Genomic DNA, 25503 nt, shown 5'->3' on the forward strand with positions numbered 1-25503 from the left:
AATGTGAATTTCATTTTCTATGTGCCCGTTTATAAGGAACATAAATTGTACTCCTAAATAATATTTGGTTAACGTAAACTTAAAAAGTTATGTTTTGGTTAAGTATTTTGTAAAATTTTTTTCGAACGATTACTGTCATGCGTCATATCAAGTAAATATGTATAAATCGTTTAATTGCATATTAAAATTAACTAAATCAATAATGTTATCAGCTCAATGAAAAAAATCTATAGAGCCTAGTAAAAAATATAATAAACAAAAAGATAACGTAATAAAAAAATCTAATAATCAATAAAAAGATAACGTGATTCATAAAAAATTAAAATTAAAACCAAAAGTACGATTTTGAATAAAGTACAAAAACAATTTGCTCAACTGAAATTAATGATATTAATAATAATAAAAATATCAATTTGTAATACTAATCTCTGTGCACATTATTGAGATCACGAAAAGTAAAGATTTACTAAGTTATTTAGCAATCTTATTAGTAACATACGCATTCCGTGATTTACAGTATTCCAAGACACTTCGCCAGTAGACGTCTTGCTGTAATAAGTTTGGATTACCAACAATAATGAGTAAAGAACGTGCACGTGTGATAGCAACATTTAAACGTTCTCGAGCTGCAACAAATCCGAGAGCGTGTCGGATATCATCTCGGATTTTATCTTCTGCGGTCCTAACGGTTGATAAGATTATCACTTTTCTTTCTTGGCCCTGGAATTCTTCAACGCTCCCAACTTTTGGAATCTCAAGATCCAGTTCTGCGAGTAGACTTTTGATTCTGAAGACCTATAAATATTAAAGTATTGGTAACATATATCGTCAATTATTTACAATCGAATTTTTTTAGATATTATATTTACATGAAAACACTTTTTCTTTTATAAATTATATTTATAATATAAGTATATCTAAATCTATAATATAAATATCATTTATTCAAAGATCAAGAACTTAAAACTCCAAAAAATATTTGAACTAAAATTATTTTCTATACCAAAATTTAATTTTTTCAAATCAATACGTTATTATCACCATAACATAAAAGATAAATTTAAACATTTTTAGTATAAAATGAACGTGGTATTTTTTAAAGTATACAGTCTAAGATTATATGTACCTGTTTTGAGTAGGGTGTGATAATTCCAATGTCATTGGGCGAAAGGCCACGATTGTACAAATCTAATAAATAGATGTAGACTTGAGTAGCTTCTTCAGGATTGTACCAGCTGGGACTGTCTTGGTCTTGCATATTTTTTCCATCAACTGCATGGAATACTATTGGCAATGGAGTTCCTAATCTTTTAGGTAGCATGTCTGATAAAGTTTCCAACAGTTCAGCTTCTGCGCTTTCAGTTTCATGGACCTTTTATAAAACAGAAGAATGATCAGCTTAGAATGACATAAAGTTATAGACACACGAATTATTAATTTAAGGGTAAAGGATTTGAATGTAAAATGTTCGGCTTAAAAATCAAAATGAATACCTGAGGTATTAATTCAGCCTCGTAAAAAAGTTTGTTAGGTAGATCTAGCAATTCAGGCAAGCTTCTATAATTCATGAGCAGCTTGGTAATTAGTCGCGGATCGTATCCAGTTTCAAAACCTACAGGATCTCTCTGATAAGGAAACTGTTGCAGCAATCTAACAAGGAAGCTATCATTTAAGCCAAAGTAACCAGCCAATCGACTTTGATTAACTGGACCCAATTGTTTGGGATCACCAGCTAATATGATTTGCGTCGTACTTGTATGTGCAAGAATCAACGGAATCATGATCTCGGGCTCCGTGGCTTGACCAGCTTCGTCTATGATCACATGAGTGAAGTGTCCTGGTTTACATCCCATGTTGTAAAGAATACCTATGGCTGAACATGTGCCTACTATGATACGAGATCGACAGAGAACGCTCAAAGTTACGTTCTTTTGGTAACCGCGATAATCACGTAGATTGACGTCCGCTCTGCTGCCTTCTGCTGCAATATCAGCGGTCGCACAGTATGGTATCAAATTTTCGGGTATTTGGTCACTTTCAAGATAATGATGAGCAACTAGACGAACCTACAAAAATACAAAATGAATTTTTTTGTTTTGACTAGTAAAAATATTAATATTAATATTATTTTATTTTTATAAAACTGCTTTTAATTGTATTTTTGTTTCTAACACTCTTGCTCAAGGTTTAATAAGAAAAATCATTATAGTTTTTTTCATATAGATTCATAATAATTCATTTTCGTTAAATGAAATTCACTAACCAAATCACCAGGCTGAAGCCTTTTACTCTTCAGTAATCGCTCAGCAATAAGATTAGCTGAGCTGTTTGAAGGAGTAGCAACTAAGATTCTACTATCATTCATAGTAAATAGAATTTGCAAAATTGATTCACAAACAGTAATAGTTTTCCCAGTTCCTGGAGGTCCAAATATCACATAAGGTAGTGGACGAGCAACACCTTTTAGAATATTTTTCACAGCCAATTTTTGATAAACATTTAAATTTTCCGTGAACCAGTCTATTCTTTTACGACTAAGAATTGCTTCCACTGCTTTGACCCGCTCATCATTATCCAGTGAGGTATCTGCATGGATTTCTTGAATTTTCTGCATGTTTTGAGCTTCATTATTCTCAATATCAGTGGTATCTTCTTCTGCTTCAACAAAATTGAATTGTGGTTCTTTTTGAACGACTTTTTTTGGAAACAGAAAATCTGGACCTAATCTATTCATTGCCATACCAATAGCAGTATGACATCTTTGAAGTACTGTTGTTGAGCCTTTGAAGCTTACTTGACAATCTTCTCCGTGATAACTTTCATGGAAAGTTTGATTGAATTTTAAAAATACATCTGAACTTTTAATCTTGTGAATGTAACCTTCATAACATTTTTGACCTATAAAAATTTATTATAGGTGTAAAAATCGATTTACTCATTATTCATGAACAAATCATTTATGTGAATTTTTTGTACTAACCGTTAGTTTCATCCCATTTGAAAGATACAATAACTCTATCTCCAATAATCAATGAAGGTCGCTTTTCTGCAAGTCCAGGTACGTTCAAGACGAGAAATTCTCCACTTCTATGCATGACAGCAGTAGCCATATCAAACCTCCTCATGTCAAGAATTTGTGCTATTTCTTCCAGATAAAGTAAATAGTCAAAGCGTTGCTTATAATTGTCTATATTTAAATGCTGATAAAGGCATGGTACTCTGTCTGCCAAGATGAATTCTGCCTCTGAATGTGTTTTCCTTTCTTGAATTATTTTATTTATAGCTGTCCAAAGGATTTCAGGTATTTTCCAAGTTGTGGGTCGCATTGTTATAAACTTGGCTGTCCTGTATGGTTTCATGCCTCTAATATACATGCCATCTTCAAATACTCGAGGTATTACTGATCTTTGATTGTTGTTGTTAGCATAAGCACTACTTGATTCTGGTGAGATGACTTTGTTTGGATTTATGCTGTTAACAGTGATAGAAAAAATACGACCGATTTTGAAGTTTTTGAATTTAAAAATAACCAGCTCTTCAGAAACTCCTACAAATCGCGCTTTACACTTGAATCTGTAAGTTGTTGAATCCGAAGGTTTCAATTCTTGAATTTCATTGTCACTAGGAAACAATAAGGTCAATTGAGATTCTGATTTCTTACACAGGAAAGAACACCTGTTTATTATTTGTTTAAAATTTCCATTGTTTTTTACAGTAACAGTAACTTCTTGTTCTGTTTTAGCATCCAAAGTAATTTTAATATTGTTAGTTATTTCTATACTTTCTTTATCTCTGATTAATTCATCAAGCTCATCTGCTGGTAATTGTGGTTTATGTTTTACAGTTGAAGTTTCATATCTAGTTGATACCTACAAATGGCATAAAATTATTATATAAAATATTTTTTTACCAAAATCACTATCAAATTTAAAGATAATAAATTTATTACTTACATCTTCCATAGGAACTACTTCCAAAGCTCTCCAATGTTTGCCTATTCTTTGATCACTTTCAATACAATGGACTACAACTTTATCTCCTATACATGGTATGTAACCAGCTAAACAAACAGTTTTTACAAAAACAATAGTATTTTCAATCAATCCAGATGATGTTTCTTCATCATATTCTGTCACTTTCCCCAATTTTTGCAGTGATCTTAATGGTTTCATCTCTTCAATTTCTAATATTTCCCCTTGGAAATTAGGAACATCTTCATTGACTTCAACTAAACATTCTAATTTTACCCAATCACCAATTACAGGTACAAACTCAGCACTGACATTGTCCAAATTAATACAAGTATTATCTTCTAAGGAAATTTCTCTGCCTTTTCTTTCATTAACTTTGCCAACAATTATCCTTTTATTCATTCCCTTCTTTTCTAAAATTTGATTATTTTTAGTTATAGTGTAAGGTGGTACTTCAAAATCAATCTCATCACCTGTATTGTTTAATTCGTGGTTCAAATCTGACTTAGGAATATTATGCACTGGCTTTTCCTCATCTTCCCAGACTGATTCAATTTTGTAAATAATTTTACGTACTTTCAAGTCATCATTTTTGTCCTTTTTGTAAGCCATATAATAAACTTGATCTCCTTCTTTAAGATCAGTAGGAATCACATATTTTGTTTCACAGATATGATCATCATCTATAAGTACATAATCTTGTTTCAATACAGTTACAGTACCAGTCTTGTAGAAACATCCTTCTTCATCTTCAATATTATTTAGTTGAGGCTCATCAATTTCTTCATTAATCTGCTTAGCATCATCTATTTTTGCTAACAATTCTTCTAGCTTATCTGGTACTACAATGTTATCACAGGAATTTTCGTTGTTGAATAATTTATTCGAGACATACTCGATAAGAGAAATCATTTTTATTCTATGACTTTGTAACTGATTTACAATATACTTTTCTAAGTATTATTTCATAATACACTTAGATTATAAACTGCAATCAATAGTGTTTTATCAAAATATACATTTTTTTAAAATGTATAATCAGAATTATCAGAATCAGAACCTGAAAATTATGGTAATTAATATTGTTGTATGAAATATTAAAATTTTTAATGAAAAATATAACAATATTTATGCTATCGCTACAAATTTCAATAATAATCACTAATATTTAATTTCCATATCATTTTTAATTTTTTAGTTAGAAACTTTTGTAATTTAACACTTATCACTGACCTCTTTTTGTTTCTTTCAAAGAATTCGTTTATTCAGTTAGTTCAGGATATATTTGAAGACTATAAATGTATAAATTTTATAGTTAAATAAAAGTTAAATAAAAATTTTAATAATATTGACTTTAGCCTTTAGGAGCAATTTGAAAATGTAAAACTAGCTAACCTTAAAAGTGATAAAAAAGAAATAACCTACAAAGAAGTATGAAGAATAAACATTAAATTAAGCTAAAATAAAATTCGGTAAATAATATTCTTTAAAAAGAATGATTTTTATGAAATGACATTACCTTGGAGTTTATTTATGCTGATATTATATGACTTTTAATTCTGCTAATTAATAGAATATTAATCAGTTGCAACCACGTGTTAATGGCTCCGTTACGTCCGACCACCGTATATTACTCCAAAAATAGAAAGAAAACGTACTGAATCATATTATATATACATATTATTATAATTGAATCAAACAAAGGAAAGGCCGCAAGGTATGTATACACATATACATATATGTGTATACCTTCCAGTGTGTGCGTGAAAAAAGGTTTTTTTGCCGGCCGGCACTCTTAAGCATGCTGCTATAAGTTTTTACTATTCACCGCTGCTAGCGCTGCATATTGTCGTCCATTGTTCAGCGGATGTTACCAGGGTTGGGCGCATAGAAAGTATGGAGACTATGTAGTCTCCATGGTTCAATGGTTGAGCAATATTGTCAAAAAGTTTTTAGCAGTTGACTTCAGACCTCATAATTTTCGTTCTCGCTTTACGAAAATTCTGAATTCTGAAGAGAGAGAGCAAAAAGAAAAAGTCTAGCGAATGGTGGTGGCTAAGTTCATAGAATACTTGGCGCGATGGACAATAATGGGCATTGTTAGGATTCCAAAATACGAGTAACGATCAGGGTCCCCAAGTCGATCAACGAAAGAAAAAGAGCGCTCGATCATAAACCACAGAATAGAGCCTTTCGGTCGTCTAATTTCGCTCCCGCTCCGCACATCCGCTGTTCATCACATCCGCTCTAGTTATATCAGTACATACAACGAAAGTTAATTATTTATGACTGTAAAACGAATTCGCATGGTACAAGAATAAGCTAATTTAATTATATAAGACTGAATGAAATAACAAATACCTAGTTTAGATCGGAAAAAAGCTTCAAATTTGCGCAACACGCAAAAATCACCGTAAAAAGCAATTTTTTAATTTTTCTTAATTTTTTCAACTTTAAAATATTTTTTTTTTTTAATATCAATAATAAGTAAATTCTATACTTAAAGACAAAAACTACCGGGAAAAAAGTATACGTAAAAAATGTTTCAGAAAAAAAAATTTTTTTTTTCATGTATGTAATACTTTATTACCATAATTTTTACTGTTTTCACCTGTAGTAAAAAATGCAAAAACAATGTTTCCAAAAAAATTATATATTCGAAATTAAATTTTCGGTTGGATTGTCGATCAAAATCGCAATGGATTTTTTTGCTTTGATCGACCATAACTCTAAACCAAACCATCATACGGAGCTCTTTAGAGAAGCATATCAAAGCTGATTCAATTACCTAAAAAAATTTCAAAGTGGCACGATAGAAAAAATTTTTTTGAAGTTCACAGACCATTTTAAAGATAAAAAAAGTTAAAAAAAATTTTTTTCGTTGGTTTTTCGATGACTACTGGAAAACCGACTATGCTAAAAAATTTTACAGCATAGAGTTAACTAGAAATTTGAAACTATAATTTCCTTTTTTTATATACGATCATTTCTCTCCGAATTATCCCTTATTAAAAATGATCCCAAATGTAAAGTAAAGTAATTGCAATGCATAATCATTGATATTATTACAAAATGTTTTAAAGTTTAATGGCTTAATGCAAAAAATAATCTCATTTATGCATGTGTTGTTGGCTCTAGCTATTTTGATCTATGTAACTTGTGCATTAAAGAATATATCTAACATAATCGATTTTTCATCGATCACACTTATAGCTTATAGCTGTAAATATTTTTTTGTAGATTCAAAGAGACGTGAATTTTTACTCGGAACAAAAGTCACTATTAGAAACTTAAAGAACTTTTGTTTGATATTTCATACTGATGGTACATATTGCCAGCTTACATGGACCGGATTAGTGGACAGTCAAATTTACTTATCTTACCATAATCCCCGACCGTTTAATCCCAACATTATGTCTCTAGGGTGATTTGGTAAGAATATCAATAAACAGTGATATTATAAGATGACAAATATATTTTAGTAATGTCAAACTTAATGACTAAATTTACAAAATTAGTTTAAAAATTACTTTTTTGTGTTATCAAGCATTAGTTAACTTATTGAAGAAGAGAACCTTAGAGAAGGGACTAAATTGACTTTTTTCGTAGTATAACGACATAATTATAAACACATTTTGCATAAACGAGATAAAAAATGCATGTGTTACTGAAATAGAACTTCCGTAATAATTAATGCTTTTACCGCAAAACTGATGAAAAAAAATTATGAATAAATCTATTTATAAGGACGTTTTATCGTATGAATTAATAAATATCTAATTTATTAATTTATTCAAATTAATTAATTTATTTGATAAATATCAACTTTGATTTTTATGATTAATTTATTTAATTGATTTGGTAGAATGGATTTGGAATGTAGCTATTATAAAGTTATTTAAAAGATTAAGATAATTTGAAATTTTTTAAATACTTATTACCAACTAAAAGAATGTTGATTCTCTAAAACAAACTTGGTAACGGAACTCTATATGTTCCAGAACCTTTGATAATACAAATACAAAAATATATGGTACACTTTGAACTACTACCATCGATTCAAAAAACTACTTGTTTCAAAAAATGATAATAACAGTAAACAAGAATCTGAATCAACAACTATAAATACTATCCGGAGCGAATAATTCCAAAGAAAATTCCGATTTAATAATTCTGAACAAAAAAAAGAATACAATAAACTTATGAACCTTTTACACTTAGGAAAACGAAGGTTATATGCGAGGTCTCGTAGATTGTAAGATTTTTTATTACTTCCTCTAATACAATAGTGGTTCATAGAAAATTTATTCAATTATCTAGTTCTATTTGTTTTTGATACTTTGAGTAAAACAATATTATTGAGATATAAATTAAAAGAAAAGTCACAAATAATGTAAGAAATGTTATTGTATTAATCTTATTTGAATTCGACATTTTGAAAATAAATATTATAATTATTCAATTTTTAAAAGTAATTTATTTTTTTCATCTGTATACACAGTATAATAAATAATTAAAAATATGTATTGTATTGTTTAAATAAGCTAAAGTGTGAATTTTAAGTAGACTTTGCTTGAATTCTTTTATTTATTTTTTCATCTTTCAACTTATAATAATATGAAACCAATGATTAAAAATGTTTATACTAGTGTTAGATTTACAAATTGATAAAGGTAGTTTAAACATGAGATTTTGCAAAATATTTTGGATATTAAAAACGTTTTTATTGTAAAGCGATAAAACTTAATCGAAAATTTCTTACATAAAATATAAATATGAATATTGGATCAGGTTTTCACGTACATTTACACAATACTGTATAGAAAAGAATTTGGTCCTACGACTTTTTACCTAAATATATACTTATTGTACACATTTAGAGTGGATAAATGCGTGAGAATAACAGCACCTGACATGTGAGCTTAATGATAATAATTTATTAAGTTATATTCGTTCTTTGCGCGTAACATTTATACTAGGATTTTACAGTATTGAATTTTTTTCCCCCGTTAACAGCTTCGATAATTACAATTTGTTCAATTTAACAAGTATATGTAAATGCCGTTCGTCTACCAGGACTTTCTCCAATTCACGTTAATCGACGAATGCTCGAGTAAGAGCTTCAAAACTTCATAACAATACGACATGATGTACCTTGCAATCAACGAGATCAAATTTATAACCACTTTTTCTACTGTAATACTTTTCGCTTTTACATTCTCGAGTAACGCTATGAACAATGCTTTCGAATAATGGAATTGCTCAAATATAAAAGCACTTGTTCCTTTCTTCTTCTTCTTCCAATTTAACCAATTGACGAGCGATTGTTTCACGTAACTACGTGATACAGCAGCGCATCTGAGTCATCGCGAATGCTTTGGCAAGGTGTTTGTCAAGATCCAGCGTCCATTGGTGCATCAACTTGATCAAATGTGATATGATTCAGTTATTGACGACTAACGTGTGATTCAAGAGAAGTTTCTCATATTTTCACCTTCCCTTGTGTCACACATGGGGATCTTTCTGACGTAAGGAGGCAACACTATGCTAAAAATACAGAACACAGATTATTCTACCTATGTATTTCTCAGTTGTGCGCACACATGATAAAATAGTAATACAATTGGTATTTTTTGTCCTAAATTTTATTAAAATTAATGAAGTGTACATAAAAATTAAATAAGATTATAAAGAAAGTTGATACATAAACAAATCTAAACTTGAAATCACTCTTATTCATAAATATAAACATGGATTATATTTTATTATTCATATTTATTTTCTTCAGATCCGAACGTCGAAACGGTCGCGAGTCACTCGCCCCAAATCCTCGAGATCAGACTCATTTAAATAATTGGTGACTGTTCTCGCAGCGATGTAAGATTCGTTGTAATTTTTCTGAAAAATATCGCTGAGCACTCCAATGGCTCTGTTTTCTAGTTGGACTAGACGAGAGGCTTTGGCAATGCGTTTCATTAGTATAGTATAGTAGTACGAGTACAATTTACTCATATTATGTTTTGAACAAGCCTCTTCCACCTCGATAACGAACTGCTCGTTGCGCGCATACATTCCCATCTTGTAATCGCTGACGTTTAGCAAGTCGAACAGCGTCGAAGACCGAAAAATGCGGATCTTGAGCATCTCCTGGCACAGATGATAATATTGTTGAACATCGGCGAATATCTGGGGACCGACTTCATCGCCGATGTGCTCTAGTGACTTGGCCACAGGCATACCGAGCATGTCGATCAGTGCCAAGTGAGCGACCACCATTCTCTTCCGATTGTCGCTGCGACTGTCAGAAGTCAAATCAAACGGTTTAACGTGATTATACCCCACTTCCCCACGTTCTGGAACGCCACCGTGCTGGAGGAGAAGGATAGTACACTCGTCCAATTGATCTTCTTCCCGTATCTTTTCTGCTTCCCAGCCCACGGTATAAAAAACTGCGCGCAGTGGTATGAAATTCTCGCTCAAACCGTTCGCGCAGGTACTTTCAGCACCGTGCTCCAGTAAATACCTTACCATGTCAGTGTTCCTATTCCACGTGGCTTCGAACAATGCATTACAACCAACTTCATTAGAAGTATTAACGTCGGCACCATTGTCGACGAGCCACTTTACCAAAGTCAAATCGTTCAGTTTAGCAGCAACCTGTAATGCTGTCTGCTGACTATGTCCTCGAGAATCGATATCGATTCCGCGTTTCAACATACAATTCAACACTCGAACGTCCCCCGAATATGTGGCTTGGACCAAAGTACACCTAACTTTGAGTAATCTATCAACCAGCTGCTCCGTCGAAGTGACGTTCTTCCGGATTTGACGAAAAAAGGCTGCTATAATATCGCCGTGTTCATCTGTATCAAAACACATCTCCAAAGCACTCCTATTATCGATATTGACAACGTCAATGTTGGCATTGGCTTCCAACAAAACATTAACTACTGCTGCATTGCCTTTTCGAACGGCCATCATGAGAGGAGTATCACCCGTATCCTTCTCCGAGGGATCGACTGCGCAGCCTAGCGCCAACAAATGTCGAACTATTGCTTCGTTGTCATGAATACTTTCAACCGCATAATGTAGCAAAGTTCTCGAACTGTCGGATGCTTTGGCCAGATCTTCATTGATTATTGCTTTGGCCTTGTCAGTTCGACCGCATTGAATGTGATCGAGTAGTTTAGCGTCGAATATCACTGACTGTACTTGGACCATTGTTGACTGAAAGTAAATATGTAGCTGTTTACATCGTCTGCAATATCTGTCTTCCTCGTAGCTTTTTACAAAAATTAATTTGCATCGATACAATGTACACTCTGGCTATCATCAATTCTATCACTTTAAAGTATTGCAAAGCCCGTTATAAAAAAGTATTTCAATTAAATATTCTCAACTTACGATGTTGTATTGACGGTATTGTTGCGACGTACCACAAATTCACGGTTGCTGCTCGGAAATACTAACGACGACTTACAAGTTAAAGTTCTAAAGGCGAACTGAATGGTGTTGTGCTGCTACCAGCTGTGTACGTATACAGCCGAATAATAGGAGAGAATAAGAGAAAGTGTTTACGATATCAACTCTACTCGGAGCAGATCGTTCAAGTTATTCCCCAAATATCCCCAAAAATCGATTCCGTGTCTCTTAATTAATAAACAGTTCATCGGGTGATTTTTTTGTGCGTCGCCGTGGAGAAAAATGCTAATTTTAATTCTGGGGCTAAGCCTTAGCTCAAAACATGACTGTAGAATGTATATAAAGTAAATGAAGGCAATTAATAGTTCGACAAGTGTTCGTATTAGTCTAGTTGGCATGAATTTATTATAAATTGATTAATCAGTAAAGCTGAATATAAGTTGATAATTTTTATGCGGGATTACGAGAAGAACAATGCTGATATTTAGATATAAATATTAATTGAAAATTATTATTTTGCACGGAAGCGTAGCTAATTCGAATAAACGAAATCGACAATGACGAAGAAAATATAATTCCATAGGTTATTTTGATAAAATGTTATGAAGTAATTTCAGCTTATTCGGGAGCGGAACGTAAACAAAATCCGAAAGTTATTACGACGAAACAGTCCGTGCTTTTTGAAATTATTTCATAATTTTTCAACAGATATTTATTTTATTTACCGATAATCTATTTGATCAGCTAAAGCGTATTTCAGAGATCCAGGGTATATATATATATAATGTAGAATTCTGCATTTTGCGAATAAAAATTTAGAATTAGTTATCCATTAAACTGAATATATTAAAAGAATAACGAAACGAAAGTAATGAGGGAATGAAGTGCACTAGACTTTAAAAAAAATTAAATGTCACCGACATCGAGCATTGTAATTAGTTTGATGCGTTAAAAAGACGTGTTTCGTTTTTAAATTGGTCCAATGAATTTAAAAATATTTAAGAATATTTTTGGTATTGTAATTCAGTTTTGTAGAATCTTTCAATAGATGTAAAAAATAATAAAATAGATTATTCTTATTACATATTAGATGTATACCATAATATTGGAATGAAGATGTATATTAGAATATTGTCATTATTAAGGACAATCAAAATATGCAATAAACTGAAAGTGCCAATGAATTGCTACTAAAAAATAAACATCTTCCATCTGAGAATTATTAAACAATCATTTCATTTTTAAAGCATTTTCCAGATCAATGATGGACATATTTTAGCAGAGTTGCATTAAAGAAATTCATATAGGATTACTCTTAGCATAATGGTTTGTGAAGGGATTAAGAAATAGGATGCTTATTTATTATTGCACTATGAATAATAATTCAGATATGTAATTTAATATAAAAACTGGAGCACAAAAAGAGAAGATATAAAAAAATTTTTTTTTTCAATTAAACGGACAAAATACCAGATCCAGTTGAAGGAAATCATAATTCTTTCGCCATCAACTATTCGCAAAAGAAAATCGATTAAAAAACATCAAGCTTATATTTTTCTGTTGATATTGTTGATCACATTAACAAACAATCGTGAGAAACAAAAACTATACAGTTTTTTACGCGGTTCGTTTGATTAAAAAGTACAAACAGATTCGTCTAAAATACACCAAATTGTCTTTTTCATACAGCGACAATATAAATCGAAGTAACAAACGAATTTATCTAGCTATATATTTTGTCTGTTAGTTAATAACTGTAGTTCTTTATTATTTCCAAATTCGTAAGTACTATACGAAAAAAAAACATGTATAATGTACGAACATTATATCGCAGATATATCGAGTCTCAAACTTGACATAGTTGCTTGAGATCGCGTTCAGACAAATTCCCAATGATTTCTCTTACCAAATCGTAGTATAAATTGTAATTAGCATTGACAAGTTTGGAAAAAACGGGGATCGCTGCGTCCTCGAGTTTCACCACATCGACTGCTTTCAATAAACGCTTCTTCAGAAATCTGGAGTAATAAGGACAAACCTCGTCAATCACTGGATATAGGGTATCTATTTTCGAGAGTATTTGTTTGTTACGCGCGTAAGTCCTCATTTTGCTCTCGTTGTGAGTCAGCAAATTAAATAGCGACAAGTGGCCATACACGATAAACCCGAGTAAATTTCTGCAAGATTCGTAAAATTCTATTAATTCAAGAAGTATCGAGCTATGTTCCTTGAACCTAAAGACCATAACGGATTTAGCGCTGCATTTGCCAAGTTTGTCTAGAACCGCTAGTTGACACACCATGGACTTGGTTTTCTTATTCAAAGCACAGTTTAGCAATGCATAATCGAAAAGTGTATTGTGATCGACGTTGTTATTGTCGGGAATGGCACCGTGCTGAAGAAGAAGTTCAGCACATTCGTCGTAACTGTCTTGATTGGGTACGTGCAGCGATGATAAAAATACAGCGAATAGAGGGGTATATCCGGTATAGGCGTTTCTGGTATTGGGATTTGCACCATGCTCCAGCAACAGGCGCACCAAATCCACTTTCCCATCAGTCGCGGCGTCGTATAATGCGACTTTACTGTACTCATTGGCAGCCTCGACGTCCCCTCCTTTGTCGAGAATCCACTCGAGTATATTTAGATCATTCATCTCGACAGCGGCATGCAATGCTGTATCTTTGAAATAACCTTTCGAATTGATGTCGATGCCGCGGTCCATCAGCATCTGCATTATTTCAATATTCCTCAAGAAAGTGACATGGTACATCGAACATCCCGAGCCAATCAATCTATCCAGCAGTTCATTGATACTAAAACAATCGAGTATTAATCGTTGAAGAATCACTTTGAGGATCTTAGTACTGAAGTATTCTGAATGAAAGATCATCCGCAAAACACTTTCACCAGCGGCATTGGTAATGTGAATGTCAGCGTTGGCTTCCAATAGAACCTCGACAACTGTCGCATTGCACATTTGTACGGCAACCATCAGGGGGGTTTTGCTGTCGGAGTCCAATCCATTAACGTCGAGTCCCATGTCGATCAGATACCGAGCGATCACGTGATTGTCGCAGAGTGCAGCGTGATGTAACAATGTTTTCCAATGAACCGAATTCCTGATCAGGACTTTACTTAGCGTTTTGAATTGCTCGTTCTGAGCCGTTCGTATGAATCTTAACAGCAGATCGTCGAAGTGCAGCTTCACTTTTCCGGCCATTTTTAAAGTATAACTTTCAATAGCTGTCTAAAAACGTCAATTTCGATGTCTATTTAATTAGTAATTGCTACTAAACTGTCAGTGAGAACACACCGATTCAAGTCAGATACAGTTGCTGTATCGAGAAAACAAGATTTTGATGTTAGTCATGAATAAACTTGTCACTGGCCTATTGACATTTTGAAGCTTTGGAAGATACTCAACGCTCAACACTCAACGCTCATTCAAGTATTACTGATTGCCTCATCAGGCCATCCTCTATAACTCGATATATAGACTATGCAGCTTCCAACTTCACCAATGGGATTGTTGCTAATCTGTTTGCATAACACTAATCTACCGTATCCTCATCGGCTCTACCAGCTATCCCTTGCACAACTATTAACCTCATTTGAATCGATTAAGTTACTTACGGTTCTACCTTGCTTGCTCTTCAGTCATTTCATTACACGAAAGATTGATATATTTTTCCGGAAAAAGCGCATTTTATTTTTAATTCAACTCACTTGATATCAGGTTATTTTTGCCGAGGCAGCGTATTTTTTTCAACTTTAACTATTTATCAAATTTTTACACGCTACTTAACGTATGTTTCTATTTAATAAATTCTACCGCTTAATGCAGTCCTTACGTGATTAATCGACATCATTTTTTAATTAAAAATGAGAAAGAAATTTTGTAGGCAAACAACATCTCACCAAAAATAAAGACGTCAACAATGGTATTTATTTTGTAGGTCTTAAAATTCAAATGGCAATGATTATTTCAAAAGAATGTAATGGTATATACGAATTGAGCCGACAAATACAAAAATGACATATAAATTATTTCTATATTAAAAATTTTATTGAATATATCAATAATTAAACGTCACATCGAAAAAGAGCAAATTGTGTATATATAAAAATAATATTACACCCGACACAATTGTTCGAGATCCTTCTCGTTCAAATGCTCAACAACGTCCCGCGCGAAGTAGTAGCACTGATTATAATTACAATTGAAAAGTTTGCTCAGAACAGGGATCGCCGCATCTTCCAGTTCCACTACACGTCTGGCTTTTGAAATGCGGCTATTCAGCGTACTGTAGAAATACGGATAAGCCTTGTTCTTATCACCGTCAGAAAGAAGTTTCTGCAGTGTTAACATCAAGCCATTATTACGCACGTGAATTTTCATCTTGTGCACACTATCTGTGAGTAAGTTGAACATCGTCAGATTTCTAAAAACTACGCTCTTGAGGAATTCGTGGCTGGAATCTACCAATGCTAGAATAGCCACGTGTTCTTGAACGTAATATAAATCCGAATCATCTATTGGTCTGTCAAGTTCCCGGAGCATCGCCAAGTAATTAACCAGCATATGGATTTTCTTGTAGTCTTTATTTAGCACGCCGATACGAAACAGTTAGTCGATACGTTGAGGAATAGTACCATAATGAAAAAGAACGCCGAGGCATTCGTCCGCCATTGCAATCGGTAAACTATTCAAGTGGCTGAAAATCATTGCCATCGCAGTCAAGTTGAAGTCATCTATGACATTGGGATTGGCGCCGGCTTCCAGCAAAAATATCATTGTGTTCTTCTTTCTGTGACACGCGGCAACCCATAAAGGTCCATGTCCACATCGGTCCAAAGTATTTACATCGGCTCCGTGGTCTATTAGTAACTTCACAAATTCTGCTTCTTCGTATGTACATGCAATTTGTAATGCTGACTTTCCAAAACAATCTTTCGAGTTGACATCGAATCCTCGTTGCAACATGCATCGAATTACGATGACATTCCTCAAATACTTGGCACAAAGCATTATGTCAAAGCCCACGATCACCAATTCATCGACCAACAATTCAGTATCAAGTATCTTAGTCTGTAGTCTGCGAAGGAGATGTTCAAATATTTTGGTACTCAAATTTTTCAATTCAAAGGCCTCCCGTATACTTTCTAGACTGAAATCGATGTCATTTTCGTTCAGTAATTCTATAAACGGTTTTTTGATTCGGTCAACAGCTAGCTTGAAAGGTGTATTGCCATTTTTCCCCAATGAATTAACTTCAGCTCCGAGCTCTATTAAATATTGCACGATCTCATCGCTCTTTCCTAAAACCGCATAATGTAACAATGTATTCATCGATTCATCGAACGATTTGGCAAGATATTCATTCAGCATCTCTTTTGCCTTGTTCACATGGCAAAGTTGATATAATACAGTAATTCTCCGTCAAATTGGGATACTTTTCCCGACATCTTGGAAAATAATCAAACTCAATGCGCCTTTCAACCAGCTGTACATTAACGGTTTTAAGCATTAAATTATTATTATTTTTAAGCAAGCTTATTGAAAAATTACCTACGTCATTTGTCACAGTAACAATAACTGTAATAACAATAACAAGTAAGTAATAACAACAATACCATAGTCGTCCTTTATGCAGCTATGGTACAAAAGTTAATGAGAACGTCTTAGTGACTTCTTTTTATGCAGTCTGCTGAGCATCAGGAGCCATTTAATTAACTCCCACTTGTCTTATGGATGGCACAGTTTGTCAAACAACTTCTCGACGCTCGGTACTCTGTTTTTCGCATGAGGAACTATCTTTACGATGACACTTATCGACGCATATTCTTTCACAAATTATGTAATAGATGAATAAGATTATACTCAACCCTACCAGTACCGTCAATATTATTTCATGTCCGTTAAGAAACAGATCGAAATATAATCACATTAAGATTTATGTTCAGACAAAATTATAAAATATTTTCGTAATTAATCTACTGAATCCAAAGAGATCCAATGATCAGGATCCAAAGAGAGAATAATTTATCTTATTTCAATTCTTTTTATTAAACCCTGCGGAATAAAAATGCAGTACGAGCTTGAAGAGGTATGCTACCATTATTTAATTATAATTTACGACAAATTGGATGAAAATGTTTCTTTTAAATTGAGACATTTTTATCTTATTTTTATATTATATATAAATAAAATATTTTGTTTCGTAATTTTTTTCAAGTCGAGATGACATCAGTTTTCTTACAGTGACACTAATTTATTTTGGTTTTAATGTAAAAATTTTCTAGAATATTAGGTGCAAGATCCCATAGGTTCTAATGTGAGATCTATATAGGACAGAGTCTTTCGAAGATTTTCTATTTCAATACAAGTGAAAGTGACTAACATTTACTGATCTTGGTTAAAATATCGTTTTGATGACACTTTTCGACAAGTATCCTTTCACAAATCTCTTTCCTTGGTCGACGATGTGGTTATCAGCATTGGCTTTCGGTAGAGTATCGACAGTTCTCGAAGAGTTGTCTATATTTGCAGCTATCATACGTGGCGCTCGGGACTTGAAGTTGAGCGAATCAACATTACTGCCAAATTCGATCAGTTCACGAGCGATCGCCTCATTGCTGGCGGGCATCAGTGTACCAAAATCCTAGAGTTTTCCTTGGCCAGCACCGGTGTCAGGATAAATATCACTCACAATTACCTCGTCTCGTGTTGACAAGATAAAATAGCTGATTGACGAAGTGATTTTCATACTCTTTAGGCGTGTCGTTGATTAACAGTCCCCGCAACAACGTAAAACACCAAACTCTAAGCCATAATGTCTGCGTATATCGGAGTCTATTCACAGTCTGTAACGTTGTTTTCTTTTCAGCTTACAGTAACGAGTAGACTGCTTCTAACGTAACTCAACAAACACGTAATGTTTCCAAGCGAGGCTGCTGAAAATGATTGTCGCTATACTTGGCGCTGCGTAAATAATATTGTTAAATGTCCATGTGACAGAATACAGGTCTCAATCGTCGTGCAGCCTGATTTCAATTGAAACGATCGCAACTAACGACGGAAAACTAATGCTTATGCACCGATATCGATATTATAATCGACTTATAATGCCACAGATACTCGCAATCGTACACCTTGGCATTCCCTACGCAATGTATCCCTACTTCGCAAACAACAGATGACGTCGTTATTTCCAGTAATTGTGATATTCCAAAAATTGATGTAGTGTTTGGCACTAACAAATAATTATAATCCAAAATCTTTAAGACTCCAAGTCTTGAGTTTATCAGTAAATCCAAGAAATCGATGATTTCGATGTTTTCCGAATGATCGATACTTTGATAAATAAAAAAGTGGAAAGGATGGATAATAGAAAGGAAAAATTCAATGACTCAAATTTCGTCATTACCTTGTTAATTGTTATTGTTTCAATATTGGCTAAAAAGCCAATATCGAAACAAACTTTAAATGAATAATTTAACGTATTTTTACATTACAAGGTCAAAAATAGCACAGAAACAAATGTATGTACTTTGAAAATTATTTTTTGTTGATAAATATTAAAAATCACCAATTACTATAAAATTTCATACAATTGATGTAAAATACTATAGTAAAGTTGATAGCTGTTTGTAATTTTATGCATTATAGCGACATGTTATTTACACTTGTGCTTTGCTCAATCAATGTTCCCAAGTATAATGCTGATGAAAAAGCAGAATGAGAGGGCTAAAGAGAGAGAGAGAGAGAAAACGTAAGTCAGATATTATCGGAAGTACTAGTACGCATTGTATTTGTCTATGAAAAAGTCAGGAGCCTCGAACGCATCTCTGAGCGCCAGCTTGGAAAAGCATGCCGTTCCAGCTATGTTGCCCAGACATTCTCTCGTAACTAATGGCGAGCAAAGCCACGCAGATGCGTTATCGATTTATTGGTCTTAGCTGCAGTTCTAAGTAGATTAAACTCTCCTTCGATTCAGACTACATGAGACACCAAAAATGGCGCATACAGAACAGTTTAGCTCGTGGCTTTGAGAAACAAGTTTAGTAAGTCCAATTAAAAATAGCACCTTCGCTAATTGACGACAACCACATTCGGCGTAGCGTAAGTTCGCGAATTGCTATTATGAAAGGTCCTCGGAAGCAATAAGTGCTTTATACGTTGCTATTGTTACAGCCGCTTAAATCGATGTCTGTCCTCTGCGAGTATTAGCGGCATCAGTGCGTAAACGCGACGTCTCAATATGACCGAACCCGACAAAAAGATTCGCTTTGATAACAAGCTATTGGATCACATACAGTCCCGTCGACACGACGAAGCTAAAGCGAGGCTCAGCAAAGACTTGATCAACGCATGCGACGATGAGGGCAGTCTGCTGCATTACGCAGCCGAAGGGGGTAACGAGGTGATTGTTGGACATTTGATCAAATTGGGTGCGGATATCGACTGCCTGGATCGATATGGCAGAACTGCTCTCGTGATTGCTGTGAAGTACGAGCAAGTAGCTGTAGCGAGGGAACTATTGGAAGCTAATGCCGATATTCACATCGCCAGCGCCGGATGTCAAAGTGCTCTGCAGATGGTACTCCATTGGCGATACGACAATACCAAGATACTTCAATTGTTTCTGGGCAAGATGAAAGATGAAGCGGCTGACACCGAGCATTTGGTCGATAGACTGCTAGATGCTGATTGCAGTCTGATTCGCGCCGCCTATCTAAATGATACCCGGGTCATTCAGTGCATGCTGCGACGCGGACTCGACGTGAACTCGAGAGATCCTTGGAACAGGACAGCACTGCACGTCGCCTGCCAAATCAACGAGATAAAATTGGTGAAGTTTCTGGTAGAGCACGGTGCCGACGTAAACTCTTTGGACATGGAAGGCTACAGCCCAATTATGGAGGCCGGATTCGTCGCGGACAAAGAGACGATCAAATGTCTGCTGGACGCAGGCGCCGATCCCAATGCCAGTAGTATTCACTTCACGCTAACCACAGCTTTGTTCCTGGCGGCCCGCAATCGCAGAAGCGCGTCGTGCAAACAGGTATCCGCGTGCTTAGAGCTTCTTTTTCATCGCGACGTCATACCTGAGAATGCTGGCGTGCTGTTCGACATGGCCCACGACGACATCAAGTCCGAGCACTACGTCGTGCTGATCAATTACTTGGCGCTGCTCAAAGAGCTCGGGAACCCAACTGTCGACTCGCTCTTGCATTGCAATCGAAAAGACTTGCTCACCGTTCTTCAAGCGTCAGTTGAGTCCTGCCAGAAATTCCTTAGGATGGCGGTGTCTGGCGGCCTGTCGATGCTCAATCTCTTGACCAACAACGACGACAGAATGAAAGCTCGCATGCGCGATAGTTATTTAATGTCGAAACTAGATGAGCTGCTTTCGGATGACGAGAATAAGAAACTGTTTCCCTATTATTGCAACACACTCGCCATGCGACTTTCGAAAGCCAGGCGTTCGCTGGAATTGGAAAACAAAGCGATGTTCATCATCAGTGAAATGATGAATGGCAGTCTGAATCAGTTCTACATAGTTGTCCGCATAATTGTTAGCTATCTAAACGATGACGATTTACTTCGCTTGACTCGGATATTCTAATTGTATATTCGGTATACAAGATATACATCTAAGTTCGAAATTCTTTTGAAATATTATAATTCAGAGCTCTGTCTGAATCGTCTTTTTATACCTGCATATCTGCTATCGAAGTTGCGCAGTCAGAGCTTGATATATGCAATTAGAAAGCTTTATTGTTGTTTAAAGCGCAATCGAATGAAAATCAGTTTTAACTCAGATTCTTTAGTGTTATCCCTCGAAAACAAAAGTTTAACAATGATAACTTTTGACTTGGTATTATTTGCCCAATCATTTTATCTATTATCATTTTGAATAATTAAAAAATTGAAACGATGCAAAGATCATTTATCGATTACAACTTGTACTACAATCATAACTTTTTATTTTTAAATTCATGACATAAAGATTTTAGCTAAACACAGTTTTAATAATCAGTCCCAAAGTTGTAAATGGATTTCAATGTCAAAACTGAAATAACTTTGTACTAATTAAAAAAGAAAATCTCAACTGCCTTGAAGGTTTATTGTACTGCTAACAAATTAGTGTGTAATAATACGCTTGAAGAATTATAGTAATGATTGGTAATTTGAGACGATAAACATTGATATTTTGAAGTTTTCAATGGCTGTTTCTTTTACAATTTTATTCAAAGTTATTTGACGAGAAATATTAAAAGTTTAATTTTAAAAAGGTATAATTTATTTGAAATAAGTGTATTATATTATCACTTATTATTAGTTGTATTTAAAAAAAAGTAAAGAATTATTTGACTGTTATTATCACATCCACGTCTGGACCTCACATAATTAATATTGTACACTTTTACAATCCTTTAATTCAAGCCAATCTCAGCGGTACCGCAGCTGGTTATGGTCGGGTTACTTCGACTAGTTCTCTCCCTCTCTCTCTCTTGTTACAATGCGTTTCGCGTATATCCTCCCGCTACTGCTATCCGCATGTCCGACAGCAAAAAGTGCTATTTGCTTTATTGAAATATTTTGGAAATCGTTAATTTCGTTTCCTTGTACGAGGACGGTGAATTGTATAGGACACACCTACCAGTCTACTAAAAAATTCCACGACAAGATATTGAAAAGTGTATTGTTTAATAAATAATTGTTAGCCTTATTATTTTAAGATCTGTAATCGGCTTGCTATTCAATAAGTTTTACAATTAAAATATCAGTTTTGTAATTTTATCGTGTTCACGGGTTGCAACGGGTTTTTCAAAATAAATAGTGATATTGAATTTTATATGGTTATTCATTGATTATTTTGTACATTTCATCGGTAATAATATTTACGAAAAATATTTATGATCTACTTAGACCGTTGTCTCCTAATCCTACTTTTCATCAATTTACGCATTTAATTGACAGTGGTGACTAGTTGTAGCCCTAAGTAGTTTTGTCTCCTCAAAATCAGGTTATATACGATGTTAGTAGTGTTGCATCGAACAGTTTGTATTACAGCTTTGAGTAGGGTGAACAGTTTCGACTAATAATTAACACCTCCATTGATTACCCAAAGCCATCGATCTTCAGTCCTACCGTAAGTTGAAAAATTGGCATTCGAAGACACGAGTAGCTCTACTCATCACCTTAGTTACATTCGATCATTACAGACTGAGAGCGGTAGATCTTGAAGCTGCCGGTGATCGAGATACCATCGAGAACGCACTTTTCAATTCTCTTCTTTCAACATGACTGACAAAAATGAGATTCACTTTGACGTAGGCTTGCTGAATCACATTAGATTTCATTCTAATGACGAGGCGAAATTGATGCTGAATAACGATTTAGTCAACGCATGCGATGACAACGGCACATTGTTGCATTATGCAACTACCTGCAGTAATCGAGTAATTGTCAAGCACCTGATAGAGTGTGGGGCTGAGGTCGACTACTTAAATAAGGCTGGCGAAACTTGTCTCATGCTAGCGGTACGGAAAAACGTCAGGTCCTCAATCGTCAAAGTGTTGTTAGAAGCCAACGCCGATATCTACAAAACTGATCATCAAGGAAGAAGTGTGCTGCAGACGGTCTGTGATCCGAGTTATCCATATTTCGAAATTCTCGAATTGATTCTCAGAAAGCTACGAGGTGAGATTAAGAACACCGAGAAGTTCGTCGACGAATTGGTGACCGCAGGATGTAGTTTTTACCATGCCGTACACTTGGGAGATTTCCAGGTAATGCGATGCATGCTACAACGCGGATTCGACGTCAACTCGAAGGGTTATTGCGGACGGACAGCGCTACACGTTGTCGCAATGCGCAACGAAATGGAATTGGCTAAAATACTGATAGACCATGGTGCCGACGTAAATGTTAGCGATGACACCGAGCGTACGCCTTTCATAATTGCCGTTCAAAATAGACATAAGGATATATTGAGACTCGTATTGGAGGCAGGTGCCGATCCCAATGGCAAATATGACTTTTCACCTGTGTTTATACTCTTCATGGACGATGCAGATTTGCCAAATGAAGACTCGGATGAATGCCTAGAGCTTCTCTTTCAATACGGCGTCATTATCGAGAATAGCAGCGACTTATTTCGAATGGGCGTAGCTTTAAACCAGCCGAAAAAAATTAATATATTGGTTAATTACTTGACGATGCTCCAGGAAGTTGGCAAACCGATACCCGACTCGAAATTACAATGCCACAGTGAAAAATTCCGCTTAACCATTCTAGAGTTGGTTGACTCTTGTCGGAAATTTTTGAAGACCGCGGTTTTCAAAAACTCTTCAATTCTTAAATTGTTGATGAATGGCGACAGCAATATGAGAAGGCACGTGCGCAATCATAATTTTGTTTCGCACATTCAGCAGCTCCTTTCGAATGATGAAAATAAGAAACTATTTCCTTATTACTGCAGTACAATTGCAAAGCGAGTCTCTAAAGCCAAATATTTCGTGTCACTGGAAAACAAGGCGATTTCGATTGTCAGTATCATTATGAACAGCAATCAGAACCTATTTTACGCAGTCGCATGCAAAGTTATTGAGTATCTGAATGACAAGGACCTCAAGAAGTTAGTCCATGGATTTCACATTTTATAGGCACGTCTCCAGCTTGTACGTATAAACGTACATTAGTGGTGGACAAATATTTTTGAGTATAAATCAACGTAACGTGTATCCCAGATGTTGACGACGCCGATAAATTTTACAAGACAGTTTACGGAGAGGAATCTCCGTAACAAATACGTGTTCTATAGAATAATGACAATATTATAGGTAATCATTACCATCTGAATTACCTATATTCTATACATTAATAAAATACTGTTGTTCAATTGACAACATATTTTTTATAAGAAATTTTCTTTACTCTTTTGGTACATTTGCCCACAGTTGATTCACTAGTTTCTTAAGAGTAAAGTTCATTGAAGAACATTGAAGATAAATCTGCCGAGTGGAAACAATAATACGCATCCATAAGAGTTGACCACATATACACTCAAATTTGGTAAAAAATGTCAAATTTAAACTTTCGAAAATTTATATTTTTTGAAATATATAGTTTAGGGAAAAATTATAAAAAACTTTTTCATCTTAAAATAAGCCACATTAAAAAATATTTTCCAGTTCGAAAAAATCGCTTCATCATAATTTGTTTAAATGTTCGGCAATTTGAACAATTTTCTACATATTTCTTGAAAAATCTAATGGCGAATTTGAATTCAGATAAGCAAAGTACATAAGAATAAGAAATTACCATCTGGGGCATTTTCATTGCATACTAGATCATACCTAGTTTCCGGACTATAACGTACATAAATTATCGAATTAAAATTTCCGAAAAACTATGGAAATCAAGTAGTCTAACGCCTTTTGGAGCGATACGGCGTCACCACCCGTAGCTGAATGACTGGCAGCTTGTTGTATTAATTCTTGAATAAATTTATTATTTAATGCGAAAAGTTTCCTTTTCGATGTTAATCAATCTAAGCAACTCGTTCATCGCTCTCTGGTTTTAACTTTCAAATTGTTATCAATTTTCTCTTGAAAAAGTAGCAAATTAATATCGATTGTTAGATACAGTGCATAACATGTCTAATAAATAGTGAATTAATTCATCTCATAAAAAAGAGTCAACATTGTGGAAATCCTAATAGAATTAAAATTAGTGAATAAACTCTGTATCATAAATACTAGACATGTCTTATTGTCTTTTAACCGAAAAAAAATTGATAAACTTTTTATTGTAAAGATCACACGTAATAAACAATAATGAAAGCATATCTTATAGAGTGTAAAAAGCTATCTAAACAGTTATCACTATAAGTTTATTATAAAAGGTCACTAACATTCATCAAATTTATTTTCTTACACGGTTAATCCGCTTCTTATATTTTTACAAAAAAAAATATCTTTCAATTTTATTTATTCTTTATTTATCTTTTTAGTTTTTTATACACAATATTGTACATAATAAATATTATAATTAATCTAGTTATATAAATTATACATAGTTATTTGATGCTTCATT

At 34.2% G+C, this 25503-nt stretch overlaps 5 protein-coding genes across 8 annotated transcripts; 1 reads left to right on the forward strand and 4 right to left on the reverse strand.

The window, feature by feature from the left end:
• LOC131667891 (probable RNA helicase armi) lies at window positions 1-5629 on the reverse strand. Of its 4 annotated transcripts, XM_058941644.1 has the most exons (9): window positions 5491-5562; window positions 5367-5392; window positions 5205-5263; window positions 3954-5031; window positions 2981-3869; window positions 2264-2898; window positions 1494-2066; window positions 1127-1372; window positions 1-795 (listed from the first exon to the last, which is right to left on the reverse strand). In XM_058941644.1, exons 4-9 carry the CDS (start codon window positions 4881-4883, stop codon window positions 472-474), a joined length of 3597 nt encoding a protein of 1198 aa, XP_058797627.1. In that variant the 5' UTR covers window positions 4884-5031; window positions 5205-5263; window positions 5367-5392; window positions 5491-5562; the 3' UTR covers window positions 1-471. The 4 variants fall into 4 exon arrangements, with proteins under 4 accessions (XP_058797627.1, XP_058797629.1, XP_058797628.1 ...); XM_058941646.1 differs by lacking the exons at window positions 5205-5263; window positions 5367-5392 and having other exon boundaries at window positions 3954-4384; window positions 4445-5031; window positions 5491-5629; XM_058941645.1 differs by lacking the exon at window positions 5205-5263 and having other exon boundaries at window positions 5491-5512.
• A 3076-nt stretch (window positions 5630-8705) lies between these two features.
• On the reverse strand, window positions 8706-11531 carry LOC131667897 (ankyrin-2-like). The gene is made up of 2 exons (XM_058941657.1): window positions 11376-11531; window positions 8706-11198 (listed from the first exon to the last, which is right to left on the reverse strand). Exon 2 carries the CDS (start codon window positions 11190-11192, stop codon window positions 9756-9758), a length of 1437 nt encoding a protein of 478 aa, XP_058797640.1. The 5' UTR covers window positions 11193-11198; window positions 11376-11531; the 3' UTR covers window positions 8706-9755.
• Window positions 11532-12765: 1234 nt separating this feature from the next.
• LOC131667898 (ankyrin-1-like) lies at window positions 12766-14897 on the reverse strand. The gene has a single exon (XM_058941658.1). It carries the CDS (start codon window positions 14614-14616, stop codon window positions 13240-13242), a length of 1377 nt encoding a protein of 458 aa, XP_058797641.1. The 5' UTR covers window positions 14617-14897; the 3' UTR covers window positions 12766-13239.
• A 1126-nt stretch (window positions 14898-16023) lies between these two features.
• On the reverse strand, window positions 16024-16785 carry LOC131667809 (serine/threonine-protein phosphatase 6 regulatory ankyrin repeat subunit B-like). The gene has a single exon (XM_058941517.1). It carries the CDS (start codon window positions 16783-16785, stop codon window positions 16024-16026), a length of 762 nt encoding a protein of 253 aa, XP_058797500.1.
• A 2360-nt stretch (window positions 16786-19145) lies between these two features.
• LOC131667810 (ankyrin repeat domain-containing protein 50-like) lies at window positions 19146-25241 on the forward strand. Its single transcript, XM_058941518.1, has 3 exons — window positions 19146-19518; window positions 19591-21018; window positions 22667-25241. Exons 2-3 carry the CDS (start codon window positions 19658-19660, stop codon window positions 24069-24071), a joined length of 2766 nt encoding a protein of 921 aa, XP_058797501.1. The 5' UTR covers window positions 19146-19518; window positions 19591-19657; the 3' UTR covers window positions 24072-25241.
• Window positions 25242-25503: the final 262 nt, after the last annotated feature.

This window comes from Phymastichus coffea, unplaced genomic scaffold (assembly GCF_024137745.1).
Source record: "Phymastichus coffea isolate CEN01 unplaced genomic scaffold, Cenicafe_Pcof_1.1 PCOF00071, whole genome shotgun sequence".
NCBI classification, from domain to species: domain Eukaryota; kingdom Metazoa; phylum Arthropoda; class Insecta; order Hymenoptera; family Eulophidae; genus Phymastichus; species Phymastichus coffea.

What these genes read in the sequence shown, in the direction of transcription:
- LOC131667891 (XM_058941643.1), bottom strand. Translation starts at nt 4,883, where the DNA reads ATGATTTCTCTTATCGAGTATGTCTCGAATAAATTATTCAACAACGAA. An exon ending in CAAATGGGATGAAACTAACG is followed by an intron (nt 2,899 to 2,980) that starts GTTAGTACAAAA and finishes AAATTTTTATAG; the next exon opens with GTCAAAAATGTTATGAAGGT. An exon ending in GGCTTCAGCCTGGTGATTTG is followed by an intron (nt 2,067 to 2,263) that starts GTTAGTGAATTT and finishes GTATTTTTGTAG; the next exon opens with GTTCGTCTAGTTGCTCATCA.
- LOC131667897 (XM_058941657.1), bottom strand. Translation starts at nt 11,192, where the DNA reads ATGGTCCAAGTACAGTCAGTGATATTCGACGCTAAACTACTCGATCAC.
- LOC131667898 (XM_058941658.1), bottom strand. Translation starts at nt 14,616, where the DNA reads ATGGCCGGAAAAGTGAAGCTGCACTTCGACGATCTGCTGTTAAGATTC.
- LOC131667809 (XM_058941517.1), bottom strand. Translation starts at nt 16,785, where the DNA reads ATGCTGAATGAATATCTTGCCAAATCGTTCGATGAATCGATGAATACA.
- LOC131667810 (XM_058941518.1), top strand. Translation starts at nt 19,658, where the DNA reads ATGACCGAACCCGACAAAAAGATTCGCTTTGATAACAAGCTATTGGAT. An exon ending in TTACTTCGCTTGACTCGGAT is followed by an intron (nt 21,019 to 22,666) that starts ATTCTAATTGTA and finishes CCGGTGATCGAG; the next exon opens with ATACCATCGAGAACGCACTT.